Source organism: Rhinoderma darwinii, chromosome 4 (genome assembly GCF_050947455.1).
Source record: "Rhinoderma darwinii isolate aRhiDar2 chromosome 4, aRhiDar2.hap1, whole genome shotgun sequence".
Classification (NCBI taxonomy): domain Eukaryota; kingdom Metazoa; phylum Chordata; class Amphibia; order Anura; family Rhinodermatidae; genus Rhinoderma; species Rhinoderma darwinii.
Window position 1 is genome coordinate 50,449,270 of NC_134690.1, and position 15,979 is coordinate 50,465,248.

General features: G+C 43.3%; 1 protein-coding gene across 4 annotated transcripts in view; it reads right to left on the minus strand.

Annotated features, from left to right (window-relative positions):
* Positions 1–15,203, minus strand: part of LPIN1 (lipin 1) — a 121,215-nt gene extending 106,012 nt beyond the window's left edge. For 2 of the 4 annotated variants that reach the window (XM_075861095.1, XM_075861094.1), the window contains exon 1: positions 15,028–15,203. In XM_075861095.1, coding sequence (XP_075717210.1) covers positions 15,028–15,105 — 78 coding nt within the window. In that variant the 5' untranslated portion in view covers positions 15,106–15,203. Of the gene's footprint in view, positions 1–3,254; positions 3,325–3,864; positions 4,258–15,027 lie in introns of those variants that run through there. The other 2 variants (XM_075861096.1, XM_075861097.1) reach the window with 2 other exon arrangements.
* Positions 15,204–15,979: the final 776 nt, after the last annotated feature.

Genomic DNA, 15,979 nt, shown 5'->3' on the forward strand with positions numbered 1-15,979 from the left:
TGAATGAAAACAGAAAAGCACCACGTGTGATGACACACGGAGCTGTTAAGTGCCTTTTGCATGCGCAAAACGTCGTGTTTTTTGCGCCCGCAAAACGCACATGCTCGTGTAAATCTGGCCTTAATCTAACATGCTCAATCCCTCTTTCCTCCGACATCTGACATTGGGTAACAGCCAGGAGTCATTAGGACAAAGCCTGCGCCATGAACCACAAATCTGTCATTAGGAGAAGGAGGTTCTCGAATTGATCTTGTAAGCTGCACCTCTAATTGCTAAACCGTAGAAGTGTGACACCTTACTCGCCGAACCCGATCATCTAGCAGTAAATGGGACTTTCCAAGACCGAACAATGTATCCTGCGGAACGATAGAGCATGTCCTGGCAGGAAAAGCAAACCATTTCCTTTATTCTAATCTACAATAAGAAGAATATATTTTACTGCTAGTAGGTAGTAAATCAAGTACAAGTACATTAAAGGGGAATCCTTATTAGGCTGGATTCACACGAGCAGGTTATGTCCGTAATGGATGGAACGTATTTCGGCCGCAAGTCCCGGACTGAAAACACAGTGCAGGGAGCCGGGCTCCTAGCATCATAGTTATGTACGATGCTAGAAGTCCCTGCCTCGCTGCCGGACAACTGTCCCGTACTGAAAACATGATTACAGTACGGGACAGTTGTCCTGCAGAGAGGCAGTAACACCTAGCGTCGTACATAAGTATGATGCTAGGAGCCCGGCTCCCTGCACTGTGTTCGGTCCGGGACTTGCGGTCGAAATAGGTCCGTCAATTGAGGACGTAATGTGCACGTGTGAATCCAGCCTTACTAGAAAAATGAATACATATCCCTGTTCATGCTTTTGCTTTGTTTTAGGCTAGATTCACACATTAGGTTTTGAAGCAGTATTTAAGCCAAAGCCAGTAATGGATACAAAAGAGTGTAGATTTGTATCAGACGTCCCTCCCTACTTTTTCTTCCTTTTGTATACACGTCTGGCTTTGGCTCAAAATATCCATCGAAAACTGTATGTGTGAATCCAGCATTAAAGGAGCTTTCCCATCATAGACATTTATGTCTGATAGATGAAGATCCCACATCTGGGGCATTCACCAATCAGGAGAACAGAGGTCCCCTGGCCCCTGGGTATTCTGGTTACGAATAAGATAAGAAACACTACTCAATGTCAAGCAGCAGCTGCAAAAGCAAATAGGATTTGAAGGTGTATAGAGAGACATAAAAAACAGTGACTCAAATGGAATATTACCCGTCTATAAATCCCTTGTAAGGCCACATCTTGAATATGGAGTTCGGTTTTGGGCTACAAATTGTAAAAAGGATATTGGAGAGCTGGAGAGGGTTCAAACTAGGGTGACTAGATTATTAAATGGGGTGGGAGTTGTCTCTTACAATGAAAGAATATTAAAAATTGGGCTGGTTTAGTTTGAAAAAAAATAAATAGTAACGATCTTATTAACATGTATAAATATATGTGTGGTCAATGCAGAGAACTAGAACATGATCTGTTCCTTCCAAGGACTCTACAAAAGACCGGGGGACATTTATTGCGTGTGGAAGAAAGACGTTTCAGACATCAATATAGGAAAGGGTTCTTTACAGTTAGGCCAGGTTCCCATGTAGCGTCATTTCCGCAACGGAATTCTGTGTGGAAATTCCGCGGCATTTACAGTAGCAGCAAATTGGATGAGATTCAGAAAATCTCCTGCCCACGCTGCGGAAAAAAGACGCATAGTAAACACTAATAATTCGACCTGCAGTACAGAATTTAATCCTGCAGCATGTCAATTTATGCTGCGTTTTTGTTGATTTTCCGTTTGCGGCGTATTCGCAGTGATTACGCCGAAAAAAATCGCAACTACTGAAAATAAAACCACACTTACCCAGAACGCCCTCCTCCTTCCTGCAGTACGGCCTCCTGGGATGACGCTGCATCCCATGTGACCGCTGCAGCCAATCGCAGGCTGCAGCGGTCACATGGGCTGCAGCGTCATCCAGAGAGGCCGGACCAGACGGTGACTCAGGGACGCCTCGCCATAAGGCCTGATTTACACGAGTGTGTGCGTTTTGCGCACGCAAAAAACGCAGCGTTTTGCGTGCGCAAAAGGCACTTAACAGCTGCGTGTGTCATCAGTGTATGATGCGCGGCTGTGTGATTTTCCCGCAGCCGCCATCATTATGACACTCCGTTTGGATGTTTGTAAACAGAAAAGCATGTGGTACTTTTCTGTTTACATTCAGAGTTTGACAGCTGTTGCGCGAATTGCACAGTTCGCACAGAAATGCTTCCGTGCGGCATGCGTGGTTTTCACGGACCCATTGACTTCAATGGGTGCGTGATGCACAAACAGGACATGTCGTGAGTTTTACGCAACGCACTCGCGCTGGGCAAAATTCACGCACTGTCTGCACGGCCCCATAGACTAATATAGGTGCGTACGACACGCGTGAAAATCACGCGTGTCGCACGCGCGTATATTACGCTCGTGTAAATGATGCCCAACAATGACCTACGTAAAAATGAGCGGTTTTTACTGCTGCTAAAGGGAATCCCCTTTAATCCAAACAAGTCCCATTCTCCCCCTTTGAGCACCTTTATTAAGAACATGTTCACTATTGAATAATTTGTCATATCAAATCCCCAGCATGTCGTATCTGTTGTGGACTTCTTCTGGATTTGCTGCTGATTTTATGCGTAAAGAGTAAAATCTACAGCCGAATGTGCAGCAAAACCCATGGCAGAATATCCAAACAATACATGCAGATTTTGGTGCAGTTTTGAAAGCCATTTCCACAATTTTCCACTGCATGTGAATGCGTCAGAGAATAAGTCAAAACCAATTAGGGCCAAAGAAGTCCCCAGGACCCTTCTCATTCATGGCATCTGAAGTGGTTTTAGCAGCTGAACCACGATAGATGTCATTTCAGAAAGTTCTCAACAGTAGACCCACTCGGAAGGTTTGGAGTATGAACAATTTCTATTTTGTGGATTTTCATTCTTCATTATTCTCAACAGTCAACAATGTGCATCACAAAACAAACAAAAAAACAGTGAACGCTACAAACACCACAAAAACATACATATTATATGATATAATAAACAGGAATAGGAGCTGGAGATCCTCAGGCAAATTAATATGTATCGCACAAATGGGACATTCACGCAAAAGGAAGAAGAATTTTGGTCAACAAAAAGGGTCCTGACAGCTGGAAGAAAATGCTGATTTGATGTAACTTACATAGTCCTAGAGGAGAATAAGGTTAGAAGTACCCAGGATATCAGTGCTCTGTATAGTCCCAGATCATCAGCTGTCAGTGCACCCAAAATACACCAGCGGAGCCCTCCCTACCCGCCTGCAGGTGCCAGCCTCTTACTACAGACAGCCAATGACATCCCAGGCCTGGGAAATAAATCTCAGTTTAAAGAAAAATAGACAGAAAACAGCCTCCATGTCCCTCTCTCCACCCCCAGGAAGCAATGACAGAAAGATCTCAAAACCAAGATGTACCGATCCTGCAATAATGACCAGAACCAGCAGATCTCCTGATCCATAATGTCACCTGGTCATTGCTATACATACGGTAGTAACAGGGATGTATTGCCTGATCCGGAGCTGTACAATGCAACTATGTAAACTGTTATCCACCTCTCTGAGTGTTGTATTCATAATGCAACAATGTATCACATCAATCAACCTTGTTTGTAAACATATCACATGTAGACAGCATCAAGGTTGGATTAAAGGGACATAGATAGATAGATCGGATAGGATAGATTAGATAGATAGAGACTTGTCATTACATTACTGAACTCATACTTCAAATAAATGCAAATACACAATTACTTACGGCTAATGATCAGTGCACAGAGAAATGATCCAATTAAGACGATACCCTGCAACCCCCCAGCCCCTACGGTGGGGCCCCGCACAGGTTACAAAGCAGCCAGCAGTAGCAGCAGTGGGGGGGAACTAGGGGGTATTACGACATCCAGCATCACAGCAAGGACAACACGTCTCTGGCCTGCATTGCAATGGTGGCTCGTCCAATTCGCACTAGAAGAAATACTCCAATGGTCGGTCCTCAGGAGGAAGCAGCGCAGGCGGCTGGGTTATAAGATCTGGGTGCTGTTGTACAGAGTTAGTAGGTGCAGGCAGCAGGGCATCCTGTGGGTGTAAGGCAGGGAGTGGAGTGGCTGTGTGTCTGCACCCATGCTGGAAATGACTTGTGACTGAGCTGTAGGGAGGAGGCTGGGGTGATCCTCACAGCCTATCACAGGCCTGCAGCCTCTCAGCCCAATACATCAGCAGCTCCACAGGCTGTCATGCTATATACCCCAGGATATTACTAATCCTCACTAGTGTGCGCAGGAACTTGTCATCTTAGTCTTTAGTAACTGCTTAGATATTTAGAAATCATTGCAAGATGTAAGTCAGTGTGATAAGAGGCCACCAGCATCATGTAGAGGCAGTCACATAGTTAACAACACCCCCACCTCTAAAATCACTGACAAGTTGGTAGAAGTACCATTCATCTGTCTGGGAAAGCTGGGTGATCACCATTATGGCTGGCTGCTGTTACTGCTCCTGCATGAGTCAACCACAGCTGCCATGCAGAAGTCTGGGAAAGCTGTGCAAAGACCAATATAGCTGCCAGTCATCTGGAAGGAGGGGGGTAAATCCAATCCAGGTCTGTCGAGCTGTCCCGATGCTGACCATCACCAGGACAAAGTGTGCGGCAGCGCCTGGGGGTCAAGGGGACCCGTGAGTGACAGCGGTAAGTAAATGGCACAGATCGGAGATCTACGTTTTTTTTTGCTCTGGTCTGGGATTTGTATTTTATTTAGGGGTCTGGTTTAGGGCCTCCTTTTTCTTTAGGGGTCTCATCTGGGGTCTGAATTAATTTATTGGATTTGTCGGGGGTCTTATTTATTTAAGAGGCCAGTCCTGGAGTATGAATTCATGTTGGCGTCTGGTCTGGGGTTTGTATTTATTTAGGTGTTTGATACTTATTTTGGGCTCTGGTCTGGGGTTTGATTCCTTTACTGCCCCGATCCTACATTTTCTACTTATGTGGCTATTAGAGTGTGTTAGCTTTGTTTGTTTTTCTTCTTCCCCTCCTCCTCAGATTTTATTCCTGCATAGCCCCAGGGAGCAGCAGAGCATGAGAAGTGCACGCCAATGTGGACCACGGTAAGGAAAGTGGGAGAGCGTGATACTAGCGGGTACGGTTGGCTTCGGCGCTATGTACCCAACCCTCTTCTCCTCTGTCTCCACATCTTATTAGATAAGTGAATGATGGACAATGGCTACCGGCGCTGGCCATGATTTTGGATAGAGGGACTGGGCGTTGAAGGAGGGCGGCAGCAGCAGCCAGCTCAGGAGACCACCCTCCAAGTAAAATGTCTGGTTGTGCTGTGTATAAGCACAAACATAGCACCAGCTCACCAGGACATCAGTGCACACATATACTGTCAAATCAGTAGGTAATCCCATCAGTGATTGTTACGCTTTAGGCAAGGGCAGCCGATAATCACACAAGCGTGTTAGAGCGCAGAACGATATTGTACAATTTCAGATCCAACCGAAGTCTATGGGGGGCATATGATTCACATGTGATGTCATGCGTCCTCGATTTCGCAATCACAGAAAACCAATTGAAGAATTTCCACTACTTACTACAATAGCGGCCAGTGTAGCGCATGTGAGGATTTTTTTTTCAATTTTTCATGAGATCGCAATTGTCTCCTTAAACGGGTTATGTCAAGATTTATTGCAACCAAATGTCACTGTGGAGCCCTACCCTTAAAGGAATTATCCGGTATCTGCTAATTAATGTTACTTTTTTTGTATTATTAAAAGTTAGACAATTTTCCAATATATTTTCTGTATTAATTCCTCACGGTTTTCAAGATCTCTGCTTGTTGTCATTCAGTAGGGACATTCATTGTTTACTTCCAGGGGAAGGCAATTCTTTCCATGGTCATGTGATGGACACACAGGTGCACGGCTCGTTACAGTTACAGTATTTGTATCAGAGCTGTGTCTTCTAACAATCCCAACACCTGTGTGTCCATCACATGACCATGTAACGCTCCCAGCCACTGTGTGTCCATCACATGACCATGGACAGAATTTTATCCACTGAAAGTAAACAATTAATGATCCTACTGAATAACAACAAGCAGAGATATTGAAAACCATAAGGAATTAATACAAAAAGAATATTGGAAAATTGTGTAACTTCTAATTATACAAAAAATAACATTAATTTGCAGAAACCGGACAACCCCTTTAAGAGTAGGGCTCCACAGTGACATTTGGTTGCCCATGAGTTGCAATAAGTCTTGACATAATTCAAGCACAATCTCAAAGTTTCCATATGGTTGTGCGACAATTGCATGGATTCCATCATGGTCGTCTGCAACTTTTTCCCTCATGGGAGAACATTAAAGTCGGGCAAGTTATAGTAATTCCACAATTTGCTGTGAACCCTAGCCTGATGGAATACCAGTTATCAATGAGTAATAATGGGTATATTTTTAAGAGCAACTTCGGTCAGCTATGAGAATTCCTTTACTGATTCACATCCATATTCTTGTTCATAGGGGGCAGTGTAAGGCTGGGTTCACACGACCTATTTTCAGGCGTAAACGAGGCGTATTATGCCTCGATTTACACCTGAAAATACGGCTCCAATACATCGGCAAACATCTGCCCATTCATTTGAATGGGTTTGCCGACGTACTGTGCCGACGACCAGTAATTTACGCGTCGCTGTCAAAAGATGACGCGTAAAATGACTGCCTCGTCAAAGAAGTGCAGGACACTTCTTTGGACGTAATTTGAGCCGTTTTTCATTGAATCCAATGAAGAACAGCTCCAAATTACGGCCGTCGAAGACGCCTCGCAAAATGCGAGTACGAGCAATTACGTCTGAAATTACGGAGCTGTAATTTCAGACGTAATGGTTGTTATCGTGTGCACATACCCTTTGGCTGGGTTCACACGACCTATTTTCAGACGTAATTAAGGGCTTTTTACGCCTCAAATTACTTCTTAAAAAACAGCCCCAATACCTCGGCAAACATCTGCCCATTACTTTCAATGGGTCTTACGATGTACTGTGCAGACAACCTGTCATTTTACGCGTCGCTGTCAAAAGACGGCTCGTAAAATTACAGCCTCGTCAAAAGAAGTGCAGGACACTTCTTGGGACGTTTTTGGAGCCGTTTTCTCATAGACTCCAATGAAAACAGCTCCAAAAACATCTGTAAAAAAAGCTGCGAAAAACGCGAGTTGCTCAAAAAACGTCTGAAAATCAGGGGCTGTTTTCCCTTGAAAACAGCTCTGTATTTTCAGACGTTTTTTGTCAAGCGTGTGTTTAAGGGTATGTTCACACGGCCTATTTACGGACGTAATTCGGACGTTTTTGCCCCGAATTACGTTTGTCTGTTCACACGAGGCGTATATTTACGCGCCGCTGTCAAATGACGGCGCGTAAATAGATGCCTGCGTCAAAGAAGTGACCTGTCACTTCTTTGGCCGTAATTGGAGCCGTTATTCATTGACTCCAATGAATAGCAGCTCCAATTACGCCCGTAATTGACGCGGCGTTCAAGCGCCTGCACATGCCGTTACGGCTGAAATTACGGGGATGTTTTCAGGCTGAAACATCCCCGTAATTTCAGCCGTTACGGACGCCCTCGTGTGAACATACCCTAAGGGTATGTGCACACGTAGTCAACAAAAACGTCTGAAAATCCAGAGCTGTTTTCAAGGGAAAACAGACCCTGCTTTTCAGAAGTTTTTTGACCAACTCGCATTTTTCGCGGCGTTTTCACGCCGTTTTCGCGGCGTTTTTTACGTCCGTTTTTGGAGCTGTTTTCATTGGAGTCTATGAGAAAACAGCTCCAAAAACGTCCAAAGAAGTGTCCTGCACTTCTTTTTACGAGGCGTAATTTTACGCGTCGTAATTGCCGTACGACGCGTAAAATTACGCGTCGTGTGGACAATACAGCGTTATACCCATAGAAAGTAATGGGCAGATGTTTGACGACGTATTTGAGACGTATTTCCAGACGTAAAACGAGGCAAAATACGCCTCGTATACGTCTGAAATTTGGCCGTGTGAACATACCCTTACTAGTACAGACAAGATATTCAGACTAGTTTGTCAGGCCACTGGGTGCATTGACTTCAAAAGTGATAACCACTTGTCTAAGCCATAGATGTGGTTAAATCAGTTGACACTTGTCTTCCTCTGTGGGACTGTGCACACTGCCGGTCAGCAATGTCTTTACTATATAACATAAGACTGTTCTATAATTACTGACTGGATGTGCTATATGGGAAGGTGTATAAGGCGTACATATGTTGATAAGAGGATCAGGATCTACTGATGACTCTGCAGTGCTGGTTGTGTTCTGCGCCACCCTGTACTTTGCTGCCAGCTCAGACACCTGGGAATACAAGAGACTTTTCTGCACAAGGACGATTCCTGTATTTTGATTACATCAGTGTTATCCTATAGAACGAACGGGATCATGGAGGCTGTGACGTGCCGGGCACAGGGAATGGGATCTGATAAAAGCATCCAGAGAGATTAGGAAAGGTATCGATCATCAAGGTGACCTGAGTAGCAATTCCTTATCCATTAAGTATACTGTACCTACTGTCATGTATTATAACTGTGTGGTCACATGTTCTGTTCAAATCAAACCCCTATATAAGGTGCCAGGACCACAGAAGTAGCATATATTCTGCTTTTGTTAATGTATTATTGGGATTATACTTACACATTGGAGAATAGATATAACCATTAGGGTATATTCACACAGTGCAGTTTTGGTGCAGTTTTTAACCAGTAGTGGAGAGAAGTACACTCTTACCTATATACTTTTTCTCCCTTTATGATCCACTCCTGGTTGTGGCTTCAAAAACTGCATAAACAAAACTGCACTGTGTGAATAAAGCCTTATTAGATGCCAATAACAAATGGATCACATGCACGCAGTTTTGGTGCAGTTTTTGGCTCCGTTTTTTTTTTAGCCAAACACAGGAGTGGGCACAAAGGAAAGTAGATGCATCAGTCTTTTCTTTATACCTTCTCTTTATTCTTTATACCTTCCCTTCCTTTAGGATTCACTTCTGTCTTTGGCTAAAAAAAAACGGCATTGAAATCTTTATTAAAATTGCATGTGTATCCTGGCTTTAGAGCATACTTACTTAACTTTTCAGGTGACTTTTTAGAATAGAGTACCTATAAATATATATATAGAGATAATGGTTTCCCAAACACAAAAAAATAACCAATAGTACAAAATATAGCACTATCCAGTATATAAAAAATACTTTATTAGAACATATGATAAAAACATATAGGCCATCAAAAAAATAAAAATAAAATAACATACAATAAAATGTGGTGATGTTATGAGGGATCACAATGCATCAAATTACATACACAATCAGCACTAGGGTATGGTATATAAACACTGAATAGCAGTATACAAATATACACCTCAAAAATCACCAGTATGTAGATACATTATCACTAGTCAAGTGGTACAGATGTACAATTAACAAGGATCAAAGACCCAAATTAGGTCAAATACCAACCAGTGTTGCATATTGATACCCCCAAAAAAAACACAAACCAGACCACAACAAACGCCCCGACGCACGTTTCGCCGTCAGCTTTTTCAAGGGGCTTTTTGGAATAAGCTGTAATTGTGAACACTATTTCCGGCATTATTTATCAGTTTTCTCCTCTGCCGATCTATCTGCAGATAGATAATCCTGCTTTCCTATCTCTATCTATCACACACAGATACATATATACCGTGTTCCAAATTATTATACACATTGGATTTAAGTGTCATAAACATTTAATTATTAGTTTTTCAATGAACCTCATGGATGGTATTGTGTCTTAGGGCTCTTTGGATCATTGTAATCAATCTCAGACACCTGTGATAATTAGTTTGCCAGGTGTGCCCAATCAAAGGAAAACTACTTAAGAAGGACGTTCCACATTGTTAAACAGGCCACAGGTTTCAAGCAATATGGGGAAAAAAAGGATCTCTCTGCTGCCGAAAAGCGTGAAATAGTGCAATACCTTGGACAAGGTATGAAAACATTGGATATTTCAAGAAAACTTAGGCGTGATTATCGTACTGTGAAAAGATTTGTGGCTGATTCAGAGCACAGACGGGTTCGTTCAGATAAAGGCATAATGAGGAAGGTTTCTGCCAGACAAATTAATAGGATTAGGAGAGCAGCTGCTAAAATGCCATTGCAAAGCAGCAAACAGGTATTTGAAGCCGCTGGTGCCTCTGGAGTCCCCGCAAACCTCAAGGTGTAGGATCCTCCAGAGGTTTGCAAGTGTGCATAAAGCTATTATTCGGCCACCCCTAAACAATGCTCACAAGCAGAAACGGTTGCAGTGGGCTCAGAAATACATGAAGACTAATTTTCAAACCGTGTTGTTTACTGATGAGTGCCGTGCAACCCTGGATGGTCCAGATGGATGGAGTAGTGGATGGTTGGTGAATGGCCACCATGTGCCAACAAGGCTGCGATGTCAGCAAGGAGGTGGCGGTCATGTTTTGGGCTGGAATCATGGGGAGAAAGCTGGTAGGCCCCTTTAGGGTCCCTGATGGTGTGAAAATGACCTCTGCAAACTACGTAGAGTTTATGACTGACCACTTTCTTCCGTGGTACAAAAAGAAGAACCGTGCCTTCCGTAGCAAAATTATCTTCATGCATGACAATGCACCATCTCATGCTGCAAAGAATACCTCTGTGTCATTGGCTGCTATGGGCATAAAAGGAGTGAAACTCATGGTGTGGCCCCCATGTTCCCCTGACCTCAACCCTATTGAGAACCTTTGGAGCATCCTCAAGCAAAATATCTATGAGGGTGGGAGGCAGTTCACATCAAAACAGAAGCTCTGGGAGGCTATTCTGACATCCTGCAAAGATATTCAAGCAGAAACTGTCCAAATACTCACAAATTCAATGGATGCAAGAATTGTGAAGGTGATATCTGAGAAGGGGTCCTATGTTAACATGTAACTTGGCCTGTTAAGTTTTTTTTTATTGAAAGAGCTTTTGATTTCTGTAAATATGACCTCCTGATGCTGCAAATTCAACAAATTACCTTTTTAGTTCTCTTTACAACCTTTAAAATGTTTTGATCTCTGTTGTGCATAATAATTTGAAACAGTGCATTTAGAGTTTTTTACTTCTAAAAAAAAATCTGTTATCATTAGGAGATTTGTTCAATAAAATTCGCATTATACTCCAACGGTTGATGGCTTGAAGATTATACTGACTGTCATTTGCATGGACTATTTAGGAAAATCAGCGAAAAATAACATTTGCATAATAATTTGGAATGCGATGTATATACATATATATATATATATATAGATAGAGAGAGAGAGACGCTAAAGCAACAGGGGGGAGATTATACAGCAGTAATGAGCATTGTAGCTGTGAATCCAGCACTGGGGTGAAATAGAAATCTTACCAGCCGTATGTGTGTTTCTCATTGTGCTCCGGCTTCCTCCCCTTCTCACCCCTCCCTTCCCCATAGACTTGTATGCAACGTGTCTTCGTGACTCACTCTCTCTCTCTCCTCTCTCCTGCTTCTTCCCTCTTCATAGACTTGTATAGCCAGGCATTAAAGAGATACTCCCCCAACTTCTGCAGCCTGTCTGTAACTAGGGTTGGCCAATGCTTGACTACAGGGGGTGGACATCAGATTACAGGAAGGGAGACACCTAGTGGCAGTAACTTCACACAGAATTTACATGGATAAAACAACTAAATTGTATCATTAAAGTAAATTTAAAAGTTGATCTATATCAGGTATACTATTAAATCAGCATAAGTTAATGTCTATTTAAGACTTCCTTCAAACACATTTTATGTGTGGCTTATTTTGGGCCTTGTAATAATCAACATGAATTTCATACTTTTCACAAGCGCTTTTTGGTGGCATTTTTTTTTTAGTTACACATTTTTGACATGCTGCAACTTAAAAAAAAAAAAACACCACTGACCTAACAACGCAAGACAAAAGAAAAAAAAATGGCACAACATCGCACTGTTTGCTCCACATTTTTGGAATGCTGGATGGTCCTCTATGACTATAATTGGCTGACCATAACTTGTTAGCGTATATGGAATAAATACAGAGGCTCTTGGTGCTGGAGTACCACACAAATACAATAAAAACACTAGAGCTCCATTACTTACAGTGAATGGCATGTAATGTCTCATTTCCGTGCATAAAGGCTACAGGGAAAACAGGTATTTACAATGTGGTTCTCCGTACTAAATATGGCTGATTCCAACAGTAATCTGTGTACCTCCAGCCAAAATTGAGTACCTGCCTGTGCTCCCAACTTCCAATGTGTAAAAAAATTACCCAGAAATACTGTTATAGTCTATCTGGTTTTCAAAACCCTACCCACATGTAGCGGCAAAAATCTGTGCAGATTTCATGTGCCATTCAACATACAATGGCACATGCAGTCCCTACGGGTCCATATTACAGAGCATAGGCACTTTGTGTGCCACCATATGGTGCCTCTGTATGGCACTGTATTCTCCCCTACAACAAATTTTTCTTTTTTTATTGAAAGCCTGGGTCGTGCTTTCTATCACGAAGGTGCATAAAAAGTGCAGAGGTGCCGCACAAAAAGTGCACAAGGATGTGGTCTATCACAGCCCTTCTCCTAAAGGAGAGAGGCCCCGCATACCCGTTCCTCGACCCTCTGAACCGTAGGCCGAAAGGATCGATGATCAACCCTTGCCGAATCTTAGTTAGACCCAACAACACACCAAGGCTTCTACCTGGGCTGCCACCCCAGTGTCCACCCAGGAGCCTGCATCCGCACCTTCCCTCCGAAGAAGGGAGGCCGGGTTTGCAGAGGAAAACGGAACCAGAAGACCACACATTTTCCCCTAGACCTTGGTAGGGTCCCAATAGGGCGCTGCATCCAAAAATCCTGTGACACACGTGACGAACGCACAGTAGAAAACGAAACTAAATAAGTGGATGTACGCTGTGATACAGCCTGGACATCTCCCAGCGAGAAGGCCGGGAGAATAAAGGTGTGTGCTCAAATAGCGTGAAAGACAATTGCGTGCAAATGTGCCTTCACTCGGTGGGATCCCACCCACTGTGAGTTAGGGCACCCCAGGGTCACTAGCCCTGGGGCACTTAGCAACTCGGGCTTCCAAACTACTAACGACCTGGTCACCTACAAATGGTACCTTTAAATCAAATGCATACACCAGAGTAATGACCGTGTGGTTCTCTGCCCCTAATATCGGCGTTCTGTCATCTCCCAACCATGGCGGCTCTACCACCGGCGGGAATGATTACTAACCTCGGATGCAGATCATGCACTTGATCTTAGCCAAAAGAATGCTTCTAGTAGGCAATGCTTGCGTAAGGGTGTAGTCACAGGTTGGGTCTAATCATGGTTTTTGCCTCGACTTTTGTAATTTCCATGAGAAAACATTTTTGTGTGCTACTGTATGAAATCGATAGCACACGGGTGTAGTATGGCCCCATAGCAGGCTATGTGCACTGTATTACCATTCAGTACAACACGGCTGCGTACATATGCATCAGAGGCTCCATTTGAAGCCTCTAACGTAGATTTAGTCACATTTAACAGAAAAAAATAGCGCTGTAAGGGCCTGTTCACATCAGCGTTGGCTTTCTGTTGAGGGGTTCCGTCGGAGGTTTCCGTCAAAGTGAAACGGAAACCTTAGCTTCCGTTTGCATCACCATTGATATCAATGGTGACGGAAACATTGCTAATGGTTTCTGTTTGTCACTGTTCCGGCAGGTTTCTGTTTTTTCGTCGGAATTAATAGCGCAGTCGACTGCGCTATTGATTCGGTCGAAAAAACACAAACCTGCCGGAACGGTGACAAACGGAAACCATTAGCAATGTTTCCGTCACCATTGATATCAATGGTGATGTAAACGGAAGCTAAGGTTCCACCACGGAAACCTCAGATGGAACCCCTGAACGGAAAGCGAACGCTGACGTGAACCAGCCCCAAGCAGTTCTATTTTTTCCTTTAAGACGACAGACACCTCGACGGAACCCGGCAGGCCCTAATTATAAGTCAATCGGGTCCATCAAACGGACGGATCCGGCACAGCATTGTGGTTTGTGTTATATACTCAGGTACTGGTGCCTGTACACATAGTGGTAGTGTGCCTCACAACTAAGAACTGTGCAGAAAAACAGCACAACGTTTTATCACAAATTGTTGCGGTTTTGCAATGCTGTTTTTGGCCGCACAGCTTATACAGGTGAAACACTGCAGTCATTTACAGTAAAAGCAGGTGAGTTTTTGCTTCGCAGCTCTTGGACGCGCGGCATGCTACCACTATGTGTATAGGCACTCTAAGGGTATATTCACACATCATAGTCCTACCACAGTTTAACCGCACAACACCTGTTACAACGACTAATGAATTGACGCCCTCCTCACGATATGAGGATATGTTTACATGCTGTGTATGTACATCTGGACTATATCCACAAATTTGCATTCAGATTTCCATGCACACTTCTCCACCCCATTGAAATGTGTAAAATTACAACATAAAATCTGTGGCACCTCTTAAAATCCACATGGCTAAAATCCAATTCACTGGAATGTGAGGTATTATTTTTAACCACAGAACTATTCCAAACTAAAAAAAAAAAGCGCTCATTCCACCATACATGACCTGTTGGGGGGACTTGAGGACTGGTAAGAAACAATTGTGTAATATAATCCAAATATTGTCATCATTATCCAAATTTCTGAAACCACAGTACTAAACACATAAAAACAGAACTAAACAATGGAACAAATCTAGAATATCAACACAACGTGAAGCAGCAAAGCGAATAAACTCATCAGAATCTATCGTTTTCTATGTATACAGTGCTTATCAGCTAATAATTTACTGGAAAATTTTACAAACCGTCGTCCTTTTGACTCCAGATTCCGACAAGAAGCTGTTGTACTTCAGGGAGTGGAGGATTTGTTTGACTCTTCCCATTTTGTGGTCCCCATATATCTGGAACTCTTCTTGGATTCATAGAGGGCTCCAGAAATGCCAACCTGCCAGCTTATCCTTGGTTTTCCGTAGTATCTGGATCCACTGTATTAAACTAGAGCAGATGGCAGGCTGGCCAGAATATACAGCACGCTTTGTTATATGGAGGGACAGCACTTTCTAGTAGATGTGTGCAGCCTGTTAATGATGCTGTAAGCTCATTCTCTGACCGCAGCAGAATAGGCAGGAGGGCTGAGCGTCCAATTCACAGTGCAGAACAGTAATACAGGTCGGTGTACCCAATGCTTATATATACACGCATGTATACAATACCATATTTTACACTACTAAATGCTAAACAATAGAGATGATTGTCCAAATCAAACCATGATGCATCAGAGCCAGGAAAATACAGCTATGTTTGGAAAGGGGGGGATTGATAGGGAAAATTTTAAAAAATCATGAATTGTGCCATTGAGAAGTATGAAGAGCTTAAAGTAGTTGTTTCTTGAAGACAACCCCCTTCTCTAAAGACAGCCGTCCTGTCTGCCGAAAGTTTCGTCAGCCATATATCTCCCCTGCACTGGTCACTGCAGAGCAAATGTAGTATTATGTTCCTCCTATCTCTCTGACCGCTCATTCAGTGTGTCATTTGCTGGTTCCACCTCTTCTCCTCTTCCCCTTGATATCGGGGTTCCTCAGGGATCAGTCCTAGGTCCACTCCTCTTTTCTCTCTACACAGCTCCTATTGGACAAACCATCAGCAGATTTGGCTTCCAGTACCATCTCTACGCTGATGACACCCAATTATATACCTCTTCCCGTGACATCACCCCTGCTCTAATACAGAACACCAGTGATTGTCTGTCCGCTGTCT